Source organism: Eleutherodactylus coqui, chromosome 1, assembly GCF_035609145.1.
Source record: "Eleutherodactylus coqui strain aEleCoq1 chromosome 1, aEleCoq1.hap1, whole genome shotgun sequence".
Taxonomy (NCBI): domain Eukaryota; kingdom Metazoa; phylum Chordata; class Amphibia; order Anura; family Eleutherodactylidae; genus Eleutherodactylus; species Eleutherodactylus coqui.
The window spans coordinates 442,552,132-442,569,196 of NC_089837.1; the positions used below are offsets into that span (position 1 = coordinate 442,552,132).

Genomic DNA, 17,065 nt, shown 5'->3' on the forward strand with positions numbered 1-17,065 from the left:
TAATGTAAGGTTCTTGGTTTATAATTTCTTTACATATATATATATATATATATATATATATCTGTAGGAACGTGTACAGGGAGCGCACATTGTAGTATATGTATGGGTTTTTCCACCATGACAAATCACTGAGCCATCGCAGAGGAAGTATAATCCTGTCCCAAACCACAATGGTTCTTAAAAATTGTGTGATTTTTTTTATCGCAAAATTCTATGGGATTTTTACATATAAAATCGCATCACAACGCTAAAAAAGGCCTCCATAGGAATACATGAAAGATGAAAATAACACATCGAAGAAAGATACAGCATGCCACAATTTTTTATCCTCTCAACATCGCATCAGTGAAAACATCACATATGGGAATGCCAGCATTGTAAATCATTGGTTTCATATTCTCGCCCGTGTGAGACCACCCTTACTTTACACTTCACTAGCACCACATTATTTTGGGATAATACGGTATGTACAGTAATTATAACAGTACAAGGGAAATGCACACAGGGATGTCACAGTACATGAGTAATGTACACAGTGATTTAATGTACATAGTAATGTCACAGTACCTGAGTAATGTACACAGTGGTGGCACAGTGAAGAGGTAATGTACACAGTGATGTCACAGCACCATGATAATGCACACATTGATGTCAAAGTACAGAAGTAACGTACACAGTGATGTCACAGTACAAAGGTAATGTACATAGTGATGTCACAGTACATGGGTAATGTACACAGTGGTGTCACAGTGCAGAGTTAATGTACACAGTGATGTCACAGTACATGGGTAATGTACACAGTGATGTCACAGTACATGGGTAATGTGCACAGTAATTATAACAGTACAAGGGAAATGCACACAGTGATGGTGCAGCGGCCGACACACGAGGAACACCACTGAGGTGATGGCGGGGGGAGTTGTTAGGGTTGTCATGCTGGTTCTACCAAACTCCTCCCCTGAGGGACGCGTGCAACCCCAGCCAAGGTACTGCTAGGGCTCTTCCAGGCAATGCCATTACAGTGGTTACCTGAATAAATGGTCATGTGGGCTTGGATAAAGATGTCACGGGTTTCAATTTGAGTAACACAGCAGCACTCCACAAAAATAGCACTATTAGTGCGAGGCATATAAAGCACGCAAAGCTTGAAAGCAGGATCCGACTCTCAAGCTTGACAAAGACCCCAGCGGGGTTGAAACGTCGCGCATGTTTTTATACTTTTGGAAGCAATAAAGGAGCATCCATCCTGATGCATTGATTCTTTTTTACAAAGTTGTGGCTATGCTGCTTGTTCTCTTTACCAAAGATGTCGCGGGTGATGCCACCGTTCCTTACTCCACAGGATGTTGATGGGAAGAGTAAAAAAGTCCACACACAGATATTTTATAACTTCAGTCACTGGGAACGGTCAGAGACTGGAACTTTTCTTTCAGAGATTATAACTTCACACACCAGTGCAGAAAGAACAAGTTAAAGAGGTCAGGGAGGAGAACACAGGATGAAACCGGGGCTACAGTCTAAGTTATCTGTATGACTCCGCTGCAGGACACACACACTCCGGGACACAGGATGACACCGGGCCTACGGTCTAGGTTATCTGTATGACTCCGCTCCTGGACACACACACACTCCGGGACACAAGATGATACCGTCCCTGTGGTCTAGGTTATCTATATGATTCCGCTCCTGGACACACACACTCCGGGACACAGGATGACACCGGGCCTACGGTCTAGGTTATCTGTATGACTCCACTCCTGGACACACACACTCCGGGACACAAGATGATACCGTCCCTGTTGTCTAGGTTATCTATACGATTCCGCTCCTGGACACACACACTCCGGGACACAGGATGACACCGGGCCTACAGTCTTAGTTATCTGTATGACTCCGCTCCTGGACAGACACACCGAAGGAGGACACAACACTCCACTGACACTCACTTTTAGACAGGTGTCTGAATACTGCACGGTGGGCTTCTTCCCTCTTTCTCCCCTAGGATAGGGGTCCTGGGGTTAAATCATCCAGGAACCTCTCTTCCTCTTCCATCCTTCACCACCTGAGGGTTAAAGGGAACCCCCTTGCGGCCAGCACTCTCACTACACACTATCGTTGAGGAAATGGGACCCCCTTCAACCACACCTTACACTCCTATTTATACCTTCCATACCCACGTGACAGGACAATTTCCATACATTCATAGACATTAACCTCTTACACACTGCAGCTGTGCAATACACATAACTAAAGACAAGACAATTTGCACAGAGAATCCACATAAAAGACATGACATGTATGACCGTTATGGAGGGGCCAAATATATGTACTTCGGGCCACTACAATGGCACAGTACAGAGTTAATGTACCTAGTGATTATGACAGTACATGGATAAAGCACATAGTGATGTCACAGTACTAGGATAATGTACACAGTAATTATAAGAGTACAAGGAAAATGCACACAGGGATGTCACAGTACAGAGATAATGTTCACAGCAATGTCACAGCGCATGGGTAATGTACACAGTGATGTCACAGTACAGAGCTAATGTACATAGTGATGTCAGAGTACATGGGTAATGTACACAGTGATGTCACAGTACATGGGTTATGTACACAGTGATGTCACAGCGCATGGGTAATGTACACAGTGATGTCACAGTACAGAGCTAATGTACACAGTGATGTCAGAGTACATGGGTAATGTACACAGTGATGTCACAGTACATGGGTAATGTACACAGTGATGTCACAGTATTGAGGTAATGTACACAGTGACGTCACAGTACAGAGGTAATGTACACAGGGAGATATCAGTATATAGTAACGCACACAGTGATGGGATAATCTATTCAGTGATGTTACAGCATAAAATGGTACAAATGATGATGTTGAAGGACAATAATGAACACCATGAACAGGAATAACACACAGAAAAAAAAGTTTTAGCAAGTATCTGTTGTATTACAGTGTAGGAAAAAACATTCATTATTATCACTTTCAAGAATATTACGCACATTTTGTCACAGCACAAGAATAATACAAAAGTGATGACATAGAAAAGAGACAGCACACTCTGCCGGGTAATGAGGCCCTCTGTAGTACAGCTTAGAATAGGACTCTGTTGAATTCTGCATGCACCTTCCATAACTGCTCCCTATGTCTGAGTGTGAATGGGCTCCCTTACTTGTTGGACCCATAGCAGCTGCCCTGGTGGTTACACCCATGTGTTGATGATTAAGCTTTTGTTTTTTAAGAAAAAAGAAGTTTGTGACCAGTCACCCTCTTGTATCAATGGCTTCATCCACACATTATTCCTTTGAGATAGACTGATTTGCTCTGGTAGATGAGTGCCTACCAGTAAGATGAGTGGTTGTCTACTGGGCCTTTAGAAGAGAACTTTCAGACTTTAGTAGGGGCTGAACAATCATTCATACTTCCCCCGGTGAGCTGTTAGTGTCCTTATTGCTAGTTAATTCCACTTGCGCACCTGTGGTCCTACTTCTGAGTAGGTTCATAATTCTTAGAGACCTAAATAACTCACATTTGACTAGGTTGTTAACTAGTTAGACCAGTAGGTGGCAGCATCAAACCACAGTCATTTCACCTGCAAGGTCAGTATTTTGTTTCATTGAAGAATCAACTGAAGAACACCCTTTCGTTAACGTACCATAACAGTTTAGCAATACCTTGAAAAGGGTAATTACTGTATAAGGATGTGCACCCCCCACCTCACCCCTTTCCCAATACAGAAGACTCTCTGGATGCATTCACTGGAATACTACAGCATTTCTAATAATTATCGATTTCTGATTACAAACACAAAGAATGTAAATCTGTATGCTATTTAAGCCTTTTTTGTGATGATGATGATGATGATGACATAAGCAATTACACAATTTCGTTATGGCCAGTTTGTTGTGTGCAGAATCCTAAGAACATATTCTGTTAATTACAAGAGGACTAACTTGGAAGTTGTACAATGAGCGCTAGCAGTCGAGAAGTTGGTACATTAGTATTGTAGGCTTGATATTAGTAGAGTATTTGTTATTTCAGTAGTGTTAATATATTAGTAGAGGAGGTTTACATAAATAGTATTTTTTTATTTAAGCAGAGTAGTTACTGTGTATTTGTAATTATATATTACAAATACATATTACTAGTTATGAAATGGTGATTTTGGGATGAATAAAAAAATAACTTTTATTATTCTATTCTAAAATAAATGATGAATAGGTAGCACAATGATAATATGTTGCGACCACACAAATACAGGCCAAACCAAAATCTGATATTGTGAGACAGAATAAAGCACTGGTGTAAATACAACTGCTGCCCACAAATCAGCACTGGAAACGTCAATCATATAACCCCCAATTGAGGTCATATAATGTATAACACAAACATAGAACCGTATTACCAGACATAGAATCTTAATGTGTTATCTATCTTGAGGACCTTCTTAATCCCATTAATTCTCGAATGGATGCAAATGTGTGAAGAAGAAGAGGGTCCAGATAACACCTTCCCTAATTGTCCGTAGCAAGAGTTAGGGATCGTATTATCTGGACCCTCTTCTTCTCCACAGATTTGCATCCATCTTCGAATTAATGGGGGAAGAAGGTCCCCAAGCAAGTTGATACATTACGATTCCCTGCCTGGTAATACGGTTCTATGTTTGTGTTATACATTATATGACTTCAAATGGGGGTTATATGATAGACGTTTGTGGGCAGCACTTCTATTTACACCAGCTCTTAACCCTTTGTAATCCAATTTTGGAGTCAGGGTTTCCTTGGGGGCTTTCTCTTTCTGTCATTATACAATTGCGCCAGGCTAGGCAGTACTGCGGCATGGGACATGCTGGAGAGGCCCCTGACAACAGAACGGCCAGTAATATACAGTAAGAATACCCCGCCGGATGTCTTCCGACATCGGAGCTGTACAGCCCTCAATCAGAATGTCTTTAGACGTCAGACAGTGGATTGGAAAGGGTTAATTCTGTCTCATGATATCAGTGGTTTATTTTGTTTAACATGTTTGGCATGTATTCATGTGGTCACAACATGTTATCATTGTGCTATGTATTCACCATTTATTTAGAAAAGTCATGTTTTAATCCATACCAACATCAGCCTTTCCAGTTTTAGCTCTAACTTGGTGGTATATTCCAAGAAGTTCTTCTTATGATTGCATCCTCCCTATGTATCTTTGGTAATAGGTTTTCTATTAGTAGTGTAGTTTTTAGATGAGTAGTGTAGTTGTTACATTAGTATTGTAGGTTTTATATTAGCAGAGTAGTTCTAGTAATAGTTACTGTCTATTAGTAGTGTAGTTGTTACACTAGTAGTTACTGTATATTAGCGGTGTAGTTGTTACATTACTATAGTAGTTGCTATATTATTAGTAGAGTTATCTATTAGTAATGTAGTTGTGTTAGTATTGTAGGTTTTCTATTAGCAGAGTAATGGTTATTAATAATTATTCATGTAGTTGCTATATTAGAAGAGTAATTCCAGTATCGTATTCGTGTAGTTGTTCTATGACTATACTAGATGCTACATTATTAGTGTAATTATCTATCAGTAGTGTAGTTGTAATCTAACTGTAATTACATGAATTTACAATGTTACATTATTGTACTAACAAATATGATAATGATCCAAAAAAACAATAATAAATATAGAATCATACAATAATCAGTATTAAAGGCGCATTCCAGGTAAACACTCCAAAACTGTTGTACTGTGTTATCCCTGAGGTGGGTGAGGGTGCGTGACACAGGATTTGAAAGGGCATGAAGTAAAGAGGTCTTACCCTCAGGCATTGCAGCAGGTACAACATAGTATATTGTTTCTTCCTGGGCTGTCCCTTTAAATATAAGTCGAATAATGAGGAAAGGCAACATTTACATCAATAGGTAATTTTGATTTACAAATTGTTACTATATATATATATATAATATCGTACATTGTTTAGCGGTGGGGTACAGTGTTGTAGTGACCCTTCTGATCACTGGGGTTCGGGGGGGTGGGGGGAAGACAGATAAGATGCTGTATTACATTATATAATACCAGGGTCATGTGGAAATAGAATCTTTCTAGCAAATTGATGATCCACTGAGTTGCCCCATTTCTTTCTGCTCAGCTGGACCACGGTTTTTCCATCAAGAGATCAGGGTCTTTGGACTACTACCAACAGCCAGGAATGTATTGGATAAGGTATGAGATGGTTCAGCGCCACAGTCAGTGTTTCCATGGCGACGTGCTGGCAGTCTCCATTAACCAGTCCCTTCAGTGGATAAACATGCTTTATTATTTTTTTATACCCAGTCCATATGCCGCTTTATGAGTTATAATCTCAGTCTTTGTTGAGATTACGCAACCGCCTTCTCCATCCCTTTTCGTCCATTATCCACGCTGACATGGCCAGCTTTCTTCATCATACATTTGCTAAAAACCTCCTGTGGTTTAAAAGACAGGTTATATGTAAATACGGTACAGCGCATTAAAGAGTTAGACAAAAAAAAATTGCTATTGTGATTCCAGTTTTTGCATTAAAAGCACCTAGAGATGTAGCAGAGCTGAATTTGTTACGTAGCTTTTATTTATTAGCATCCTCTACTGCCCTGCTTAAAAAATGCAGAGGACACAACGGGCTCAGCTCTGCTACATCTATATACAGCCTATTATATTTACGGAATATCATGTTTATATCCTGTAGTTTTAAACCACGCAAAACACAACCCTTACCGAAAACCTGACGACTAACAATGCATAACATGACAATGCATTGAGCATCAGTCACGTCAGTGTGTTATGGTCTGACGTTTATTGTCTGGGTCTTTGTACTGTTTGTCTCAATATATATATATATATTTTAGTTATGTTGCTGTTTGTATGATACAGAGCTTGAATTCTTTCTGTCTATAAACCTTTGTGAAAAGCAAATGCAAACGTTACATGAAGAGACATTTTATGTGTATTTCAATCTAATGACTTAGGAACAATATATTTATGGGCTGATAACGTCTTATGGTCTGCATCACGTTGCCATGAATAAAGGGAGCTGCTCATTCATTGGTAATTTTGTATTGAGATTAGAATGACACGGAGAACGCATCATTAGAGGGGAAGTCCAACTGTGGAATACGTTTTTTTTTTAAATTGGTGTAAATGTGTTAAAACAATAAGGAAGAAGAACTCACCTGTCTGTTTCCCTGCAGCTGCCGAGGTCCTCAGTATTTGTTTACAAATAACTACCACCTGACTGCTGCAGCCAATCAGAGCCTTCAGCAGACACTTGCCATTCTCTGGGGAGCATATTTGGTATTTCAGCCACACTTCAGTAGCGGTGAGCGATTCCAGTGACCTGATTGGTTGCTGAGTACACACCCCCCTTTGGAGATGTGCACGTGTGGCCGGACAGTTGAAAAAGCAGCAGCAGGGCCGTAGGAGGGTCGGCAACTAAGGCCAACCCTAAACCCTAACCCTAAACCCTAAACCTAACCCTAAACCCTAACCCAAAACCTAACCCTAAACCTAACCCTAACCCTAAACCTAACCTTAACCCTAAACCTAACCCTAAACGTAACCCTAACCCTAAACCTAACCCTAAACCCTAACCCCCCCACTGGTCTCGTGAAGTAGCACTCGTGCACATCTTCAAAGGGGGGTGTGTACCCAACAACCAATCAGGTCGCTGGAATCGCTCACCGCTACTGAAGTGCGGCTGAAATACAATATATACCTCCGGGCAGCACTGCTCAGATACTGGGAAGTTCCTATTGGTACTCTGCTGCAGTGTGGTTGCTGGAGGTTCGGAGGTGGGGAGGGCACAAAGAGGGGGCCCAATTACTACTGGGGCCACTACTGATGACACTTTTACTGCTGGGGCCACTAAAGAAGGGCCTATTACTACTGGGCCCTTTAAACAGGGCACTGATTCTACTAGGGCCACTATAGGGGCTCTGTTATTAGTACTGGTGACACTAAAGGGGACCCTATTACTACTGAGACCACTAAAGGGGGCACTATTAATACCGGATCCACTAAAGGGGGCACTATTACTACTGATGCCACCAAATAGGGCACTAATTCTACCGGGGCCACAGGAATAACAGAGGTAAAATATATGTTGTGATAAGTCACACCCCTAAACCACACCGCTTTTAGCCTGGCTGGTATTTTCTGTGACAAAGGTGGTAACCCTAGGTGTTGCGCATGTGTGACCACTGTTCCATTCACTTCTATGGGATGCAGGGAGATTGGTGTGTTTGGGTATCTTCAGCCGTCCCATAAAAATGAATGAAGAAAAGAGCTTTCTTGTAGGCCACCAATTTACCCCCCTCTAGCTGAAGACTCCATATGTGTTAAAATTGTTTATTATTATGGCATTTTCCTGCAGTCAGCATAGGATCTATATAGGCAACAACCATTAACATATGGGCCTTGTTTATAAAACTGTCTAACAAAAAACTAGCATTGTTGCCCATGGCAACTAATCAGCTTAGGCATCAAACTCCTGTGCAAAAGTGAAAGCTGCTCTCTGATTGGTTGCTGTGGGAACAAGGACAGTTTTTCTGTGAGATAGCTTTTATTAAGACCAATAAATGTCCCTAAACCTAAGGACACAATTGAAGGGGTATTTCCACCTGAAACTTTCATGGTACATCCATAGGATATGCCACGAGAGCCTCATACTTGTGTGTTCCACCTTGAGAACGCACATGTATCTCAAGTTCTGGCCCCCACTATCAACCGGCCCAGCTGAGTGCAGTCCCCAGGGGTGGTCTGGATTTACGGAAACAGCTGAGTGGGCTTCGCTATGCTGATTCCATAACTCCTATAGAAGTCTATGGGAGTTTTAGAAACAGTGCACCACAGTGAACTACATTGTTTCTATAGCTCAGCGCTGTGGAAATAGCGCAGCTGTCTATGCTGCGCTGTTTAACTAACTTCCGTTCACTTCTATGGGAGTTATGGAAACAGCACAGCGAAGCCTACTAAACTTTTTCCATAATTCCCGATTACTGCATTGAACAGGGCAGGGGGTGGTGGGTCCCGGAGGTGGGACATGAAAGTCCCACATAGGAATACTCCTTTAAAAGGGTATACCAGCATTATACATTTATGACATATTGACAGGAACAGCATTCATTTCTCACCCCTCCTTTGAAGTCTATAGGGACCTACATATTGGGTGAACAGGGGTCCCACAACCCCCATACTTCTGACAGCTGACAGTCCCAGATGTGGCACCTATTACATATTTATCCTGTTCATATGTCATAAATGTGTAAGATGCCGATACTTCTCTAATATAAGGACCGGAAAGTCAAATACAACAAAGATAAAGCCTGCTAAAGGTCAGAGTAATCTACATAATGACTGCCTGCCTATTTAAGGGTGTCCATATACCTTGTGGATCTTCACTAATTGCCAGCAGGAGCCAGGACTTATTGTTTCAGTTGGTGCTGCCTGGCAATTCGTAGTGATCTGCATACGGTTACTGCAGATCATCTGTAGAATTTGCAAGTCCCCTAGCGGTCCAGTTTGCAATAAATACAATTGAGCCATCAACTTCAGTGGTAGATTATTAATTTATACACATGCAGTAGAGCTGAATTTGTCATTTGTCACAATTCATGATGATAAAAAAAATTATAAAGGGTTAAAATGAAGAGAAATTGAATGCATTGCTTACCTATCCTGGCGGCTCCCCATCCAGCGCTGCAGCCCATGGTCAGGTGCCATTCATTGTGCATGTGACCGCTCATCCACCCACAAGCTTCAGCGGCTATAGAAGAATCACCACTGAAGCCTGTGAGTGACAGAGCAGATACATGCACAATGAATGGCACATGACATGACCGCTTACCGCTTCTTCTAGGTTCCATGCAGCCGGCACCGGCGCTGCAGCGCTGGCCAGGGAGTCACCAAGATAAGCAAGTATCTTGGCATCTTAGCCCTTCATAATTTCTTTTATTAATGATCCGGAAAACCTCTTTAAATGACCATTTCAGCTCTACTACATCCCAACATATAAAGAATGATACATTTCTTTTATATGCATGTAAAATAAGTAGCAATAAAACCTCATCCAACATTCTAGAATAACGAATAGTCTTTTTGTAACCGTATGTTATATCGCAGTGGCTGGGAGCTGCCAGGGAGTTATTTAGCATAGGAAACATATGCTGATCACTATTGGCTTTGGACCATAAGCCTCTTACAACAAATCATTCTAATGCAAACCTTGTCTAATCTCCCAGACGCGGCTGACACCCCCATAAGTTTCAGCCAGCTGCTGAGGGTGGCCATTCAAAAACTCAATCTCTGGCTTTTCAGTGATAAAGTGTATCTACTATTAAGCTGTTTTTGGACCGTCAAGAAAATGGACACAGTCTTGAAACAACCATTACACCGCAAACAGGGCATTACTTATTTACACAGTTTTCAGTGCTCAGGATTGCAAGCACAATTCACCTTGAAGCAAATGACTCCCCTGGGTGGCCTGCAGAGCTTGAGTAAAGTAAATAGTAAGGTTATGTTTCCATTATTAAACTCAGCTGGAGGAGATACTGGTGGCATAGTGATAAATATGGGTTCATTACAGGTTTTTTTTTAGCTTACTTGAGGTACTTTACATAAAATACTACGGTAGGAAACAGCGATTCCAAAATGGAACATATTAGCCAACCCAGTACCAAAATTTTGGTGACTGTATGGTGACCTGTGTCATTTCAAAAAATAAAAAGTCACAAGACCCTTGTCATAGATGATAATATGAAGAGAAAAATATTTAGGGCATATATATATATATATATACAAAATCTAGGTATTCTTACAAGTATTCTGTAGTACTTCATGATGAGTGCTTAGCCTCATTGGGTGACTCCTCAAAGCTTGGACTTAAAGGAGTAGTCTTGAGAAGATAATCCCATTTCTGTAATGATGCCAGCCCGGAAAATAACCATGGGTTTGGCGCCCGAAACCAATGGGGATCAATTGTCCTTGCTAGGAGACATTGCAGCCAGGCATACTCTATATGTATGTTTTCCATTCAAATACATGACCATCCATGTAATAGGTGGACAGTTTAGATGTACCAGAACAGAAGCAGCAGGTATGTTAACACGGTGGAATCCCATGTAGATTATTCCATATGTATTGCGCCTCTAAAATTGTGGCAGAAATCCACAGGTAAGCCTATTTCTACCACAGATTCACATGTGGATTTATCCCTGTCAATGGGCAAAGTCCACATGTGGAATTTCCAGCGTGATACTGCCTTAAGAAGTGACATGTCAATTCAGAGTGTGGATAGCGGATAATGTTCTGATTGGTCCAACTGCTGAGATCTCCACAGATCCCAAAAACAGGAGACCTAAAGGTTCCCGCATGACTAGAGCAACAATTGCTCTTGCAATCTGTTGCATCATTGAATGCTGTCACTTTAAGTCAATGGGAGTGCCAGAGATTGCTGAGCGCTTGAACGGTAAAGTGGAGCGCAGTTTTTGAGTGTATTTTGTCTGCCCCCAAAAAGAGTTCTGTATAAATTAGGCCTAATCCACTTGAATTTGGGATATTATTCTTTCATTTTAAGAAGGTACTACTTACCTTACAGATTATCTCATAGAATATATAGTATATGTCAACCACATTAAATTGAATATTTCTGGAAGGTACACTTCGATACAGTATGATGCGCCACTAGGTAATGTAGAAACACATCTGAGATGGGCAGGGTCTTTTCCTCCTCTTGGGTTTCATCTCTTGTAGTTATCATTAAGGGATGAGACTAGTTAGCTGGTTAAGGTTCAAGTTTCCTCCCTGTATAGAAGGGTTTATCATTCCATTGTGTCAGTGTTGGTAGGTTTCTTGAGACTCGTCTTCTTACTTTTGGTAGAGATTTCTTTCCTTTAAGTAGTTGAGACCTTTAGTCACAGAGACTCAACTGCGAAGGTTGAGCAAGGCTGGAGCGGGCTACTGTTGGGTGGGCGTTATCACAACTCATCGGGTGGGGCAACTATTTCCAATGCTTTCCATTTTAACACCAATAACCAAACGTTTGCTTCCACTTGATGGCTTTTATGTCCTAAAATGTTCGTATTCTATTCACCACCTAACATCTCTGTCATTTCATGCTCCCGCAGACCACCGCTCTTGATAAGGAGAGGCAGGTTTTCAGACGAAGACGCAACCAGGATGTGAGGAGACGATTCATGGCCCAGCCAGCTGCACCTGAACTCACTTCAGAGTCAGAGGACTATTCACCAAGTTCATCTGAGACTGTTCGCTCACCTAACTCACCCTTTTAAGGAAACACTTTAAGTCGTGGCTTAACCCTTCGAGACTTCAGAAAGAGAACAAGAAATCTGTTTTGGACATTACCAGTCTTGATAATAATTCTAGGTTTGAAGGAACAAATAGCAGGGGTGAAAATGTGACAATGAGGACATATTTGTTCCAATGGGGTAAATGCTTGTAATATCTTCTTATGAATGACTGATATATGAATGAATATAAGGCTGCTATCTGTGGAAAAAGACATAAATGGGGTTACGTTTGCATTGATTACCACATATAGCAACCATGCAGATTATTATGGGTATATCATAATATGTTTAGCCCAGGATCAATAGTAAATATACTGATTGTAACACTGAGATATAGGAGAATGATAGAAGAACATTATTGTGAATTATTCTATGTAATTTGAAGCACAGCCACATTATGATGGGTAATCTCTCATCCTAATGTTTCCGAACACCTGTTTGCGGGGCCTATAAGAGGCCAAGTCATGAGCGTATGCCTTTGTTAGCACAGATGCATGAGAAAGAAAATAGGGATTGTTATGAGTTATTTTGTTAGTATGGACTGATGGAGAGGGAATCTAACATCAGTCCAGTCCATGTTCCAATCACTTCCATTATACATTCCCCAGGAGGCCCGGCAGGAAATTCGCAGAGTGGATGTATCAAAAAAACGTTGTTGAAAACCAGAAAAACTGAATTCTCCATTTTACGAAAGCCAAATTTACCAGTTAGTATTTGTTTGTGAGCTTATATAGTAGTAATGCAGTTCTGCGGGTTCGATTATCTTGGATGCCAATGTGTGAGAGCGATTGTATGTCTTTCTTGCCTGTTGTCTTTCTATGTCTGTCATACTCCACCATGAAAAAATAAATCCAGATATTTTTTCTCGTTTGTCATTTTAAAATAAAATTTGAATCTGCGGTCATCATTGTTTTCAGATTTGTTTTGATCACATTCATTTTTTTTTCACTTTCATTGTCCTCTGTTGTAGTAATATTGTCATTAAAACATGGAATGAACAACAATAACAACGATTTTATGACTGCTCCACTTCTGTGAATTACGCCATTTACCCCATGCTGTAAAATTCATTGGGAGTTTACGTACCCATAAATTCGTTATAGTTTTGCTAATGTTACAAATCAAGAGAAGATGCAAGATAGCATGGAAGGGCATTTTCTCTACCGGAGCTCATTCCCTTATGTTGCCGGTGCAGGATGTGCCTTGTATGTCCACCTCTGAGCAACGGTCTACAGTTTACATATAGAGATAATCGAGAATAATGTGGAGTACACACATTATATTCACATGGATCCTTAGTTAAAGGGGTTGTACCAAGATTACAAGATATCATTTATCCACAGGATAGGGGATAACTTGCTGATCTGTGGGAATCTCAAGAAAGGGGGTGGAGGGGTTCCATGACCCCCTTAATATGCGGTTACTGTACCTCTGACAGCGAGGAGTAGACTGCGCTGGTTGCGCAAGACAGATAATTCCCCATTTACTTTCAGTGGGATGCAGAGATAGCCGAGTGGCAAATGCTCAGGTATTTCCATCAGTCCCATTGAAATAAATGGAGCGCCGACTGCATGCTCGGCTAGCGTTCCATTCATTCTGACATCACTACGAGGGGAGAAGCGACCCCTGGAAGTGACAGACAAAGTAGGACACAGGACCCCATTCTCAAGATTCACGGAGATCTCAGCGGTGAGACTTCCACTCATCAGAAACTTGTAATTTTGGTACAACCCTTTTAAAGGGGTTGCCCAGGAGGAAGAGAAATGGGCGGGCGGATATGAAATCAAATAACGGGGAAAAAAATTTATGATTTTTTGCTATTTTTCCCCTTGGCCTAATGTTTCTTGATCCCAGACTACTCCTTTAAAGCCTTCTTTACAGTCTAGAGCTGCACTCTTAATTCTGCTGATCATCCTTAGAAGCAGTCAACAAGGTTGTTTCCAAACGCATTCTTAAAGTGACCATCTGGACCCTGGGTCAAAATTTGCCTCAGGACTAGAGGGGAAGTAATATTATTTGCCACTCTCCTTTTCTGGCTTTCTCCTCCATTTCTTGGCCCCTCTTTGGTCTTTCCAGATGGCGGTGCTGCTCCTGTCACTATCCAATGCACACTGCTCATCGGTAATCTGAGGCACTACATGTTGCTCTCTGATTGGCTAGCACTACTCGTGAGAGCAGCCCTGGCCAATCAGAGCAGTGTGTAGTGTCTTAGACTACCAATGCACACCAGTACACAGTGTGCAACAGGTAGTCTAGGAACAAATTAAGCCATCTGGGAAGAATGGGCGAATCCAAAGCAGAAAGGGAAATCAGTACTATCACTCCTCCTCTCTGATCCTGGGTGACATTTTGTCCCAGGAGTGGAGAGTCGCTTTAATAGCTTAGCGGAACTGATTTCCTACATTATGGTATTTCACATGTAGCAGAATTGGTGCGGATTTTCCACTGCAGAAATTCAAGCCAAAAACTGGGTCACAATCCACACTATTGATGTGGATTTGATGCGCATCTGCAGCAGGCTTTATACCTTCAATTAAAAGGGTGAAATCAGCGGCAGATCTGCATCAAAATCCTCACCAAATAGATCTTCACCAATTCCGCTGTGTGCGAACATACCCTAAGATTGCTATGGGCTGCGTTGTGTAAATATGCTGCAGTTAGATATTGAGTTATCAGAGGAAGCTTGGAAATTTCAGCTCTGAAGCCTGCCAAACTGTGAATGCAGTTCTGGATTATAATACATTCTGTGAATTAGAATCTACGTGAGATAAGTAATGATAAACATTTGTCCAACTTATTATCTAGATTCATTTTCTAAGCAAACTGTGAACTAGAATTTAAAGGTGCACAAACTGCACAGCATTGTATCAGCTAATTACTCATATATACGTGATAGCAGGGAGCTGGACTTCAGCATTTTGGACAAAATCAATTGGTAGAAAGTTTTCATTCAGCAACTTTTTGTACAGTAAAGCTCATCATACGCTGAATGACTTTTTGTCTCGTTCTGTAGTGATTTGACGACAATGTGCAATAATATTATACTTGAAAATTGGGTTTGATACAAAGAAGTGGTTCGAATTAACCCCAATATCAGATCTATTGATCAATTTCAGTTCATCACATCGCTTTATAGTATCGGATCTTTATCAAATATGATGAAAAATCACAGTGTATAGTCAGTCCCCGCCATTGGACAGCAATTAGTCCCCTCCATTGGACAGCACTCAGTCCCCTCCATTGGACAGCACTCAGTCCCCTCCATTGGACAGCACTCAGTCCCCTCCATTGGACAGCACTCAGTCCCCTCCATTGGACAGCACTCAGTCCCCTCCATTGGGCAGCACTCAGTCCCCTCCATTGGACAGCACTCAGTGCCCTCCATTGGACAGCACTCAGTCCCCTCCATTGGACAGCACTCAGTCCCCTCCATTGGACAGCACTTCGTCCCCTCCATTGGACAGCACTTAGTCCCCTCCATTGGACAGCACTTAGTCCCCTCCATTGGACAGCACTTGCTTTGCATCATTGAGCTTCGTTCTTCATGTTTATACTATATCTTTTAATGTTCTCCTGAAGATCGCTCAGTGCTGATTTGCTGTCTACATCCTATATTACTGCGCCCAGAGGCAGCGTTGTATCTGACCCCAAAGCGTTGACTATAAACACTATTGATTTTCTCATACATTAAAAGGTAAAGGCTCAGAGGTGTAGACAATTTTACATTTCATAGTGAAAGAACACCAGGGCATGAAATACAAAGGATAATTAAAGTTAGATGTCTCTGCATGGCGTTGGATTATTGCTAGGGAGTAATTTCATTTCATCCCATAGGATGAAAGATGTTGATAGAGCAGCATTTTCTGGCCACAAATACAATGATGAGCAAATAACTAATATCTCTGGCTTTAAGGTGTGTTCACATGTAGCTGATTTTGTTGCAATTTTAGTAGGGATCTGTAACAGATTTCAACCTTTTAGGGCTCCTTCACACGGGCACTGTGATTTTAGGTTGGCCGCATCATGGCCAAAAATCGCATGAATGAAAGGCAGCCGTGACCAAGTCACAGATGCTTCTCCCGTTTATACGCCCATTCAGACGGCCCGGGTGTGGCGAGTATATGCTAAGCCCAGAATACTGTCAGACAGGGGGAGAGAGTTTACTCCTTGCCCTTTCCCAACCTCTCTCCGCCCCTTGCCAACTGTCGGCAGAGGAAGGCGGTGGGATGGCGCTGAAGCTAGTGTGCTAATCTCACACCCCGTCCCACCTCCTCCCTTTGCCAACAGCCAGCAAGGGGCGGAGAGGGGCAGGGAGTTTAGCAGAGCCTCTGCTAAACTCCCTCCCACCTCCCTTTTCCAGCAACTCCCCTAGGCTCCCATAGGAGTCTATGGGACCACCAGCCTCTATATTCCGGCTGGAAGATAGTTCCAGAGCTATCTTTTCTGGCCGCCATACAAAACAGCTGGACGGAATGCGCACCATGTGCGCTATCTTTTCCAAACAGCTGTTTTTACTCACCAGAAAATCGGCTATGTGAACCGATGAATTGGAATCCAATGCATCAGATGGTCGCATATATCAGCCGGAAGTAAAAACGCGGCTGAAATACACTGGTGTGAAAAAGCCCTCAATTGAATCTAAAAATGCAAATCTGCATCAAATTCCATAATAAAATCCACAGCAAATGTACTATGTGTGAACAAGTTTCCAAGCTGCAGACA

General features: G+C 41.8%; 1 protein-coding gene across 3 annotated transcripts in view; it reads left to right on the forward strand.

The window, feature by feature from the left end:
- DCLK1 (doublecortin like kinase 1) overlaps window positions 1-13,247 on the forward strand; it is a 382,755-nt gene extending 369,508 nt beyond the window's left edge. For 2 of the 3 annotated variants that reach the window (XM_066582756.1, XM_066582771.1), the window contains one exon: window positions 12,161-13,247. In XM_066582756.1, the coding sequence (XP_066438853.1) occupies window positions 12,161-12,325 (165 nt within the window). In that variant the 3' untranslated portion in view covers window positions 12,326-13,247. Of the gene's footprint in view, window positions 1-6,150; window positions 6,225-12,160 lie in introns of all 3 variants that reach the window. The other variant, XM_066582763.1, reaches the window with a different exon arrangement.
- Window positions 13,248-17,065: the final 3,818 nt, after the last annotated feature.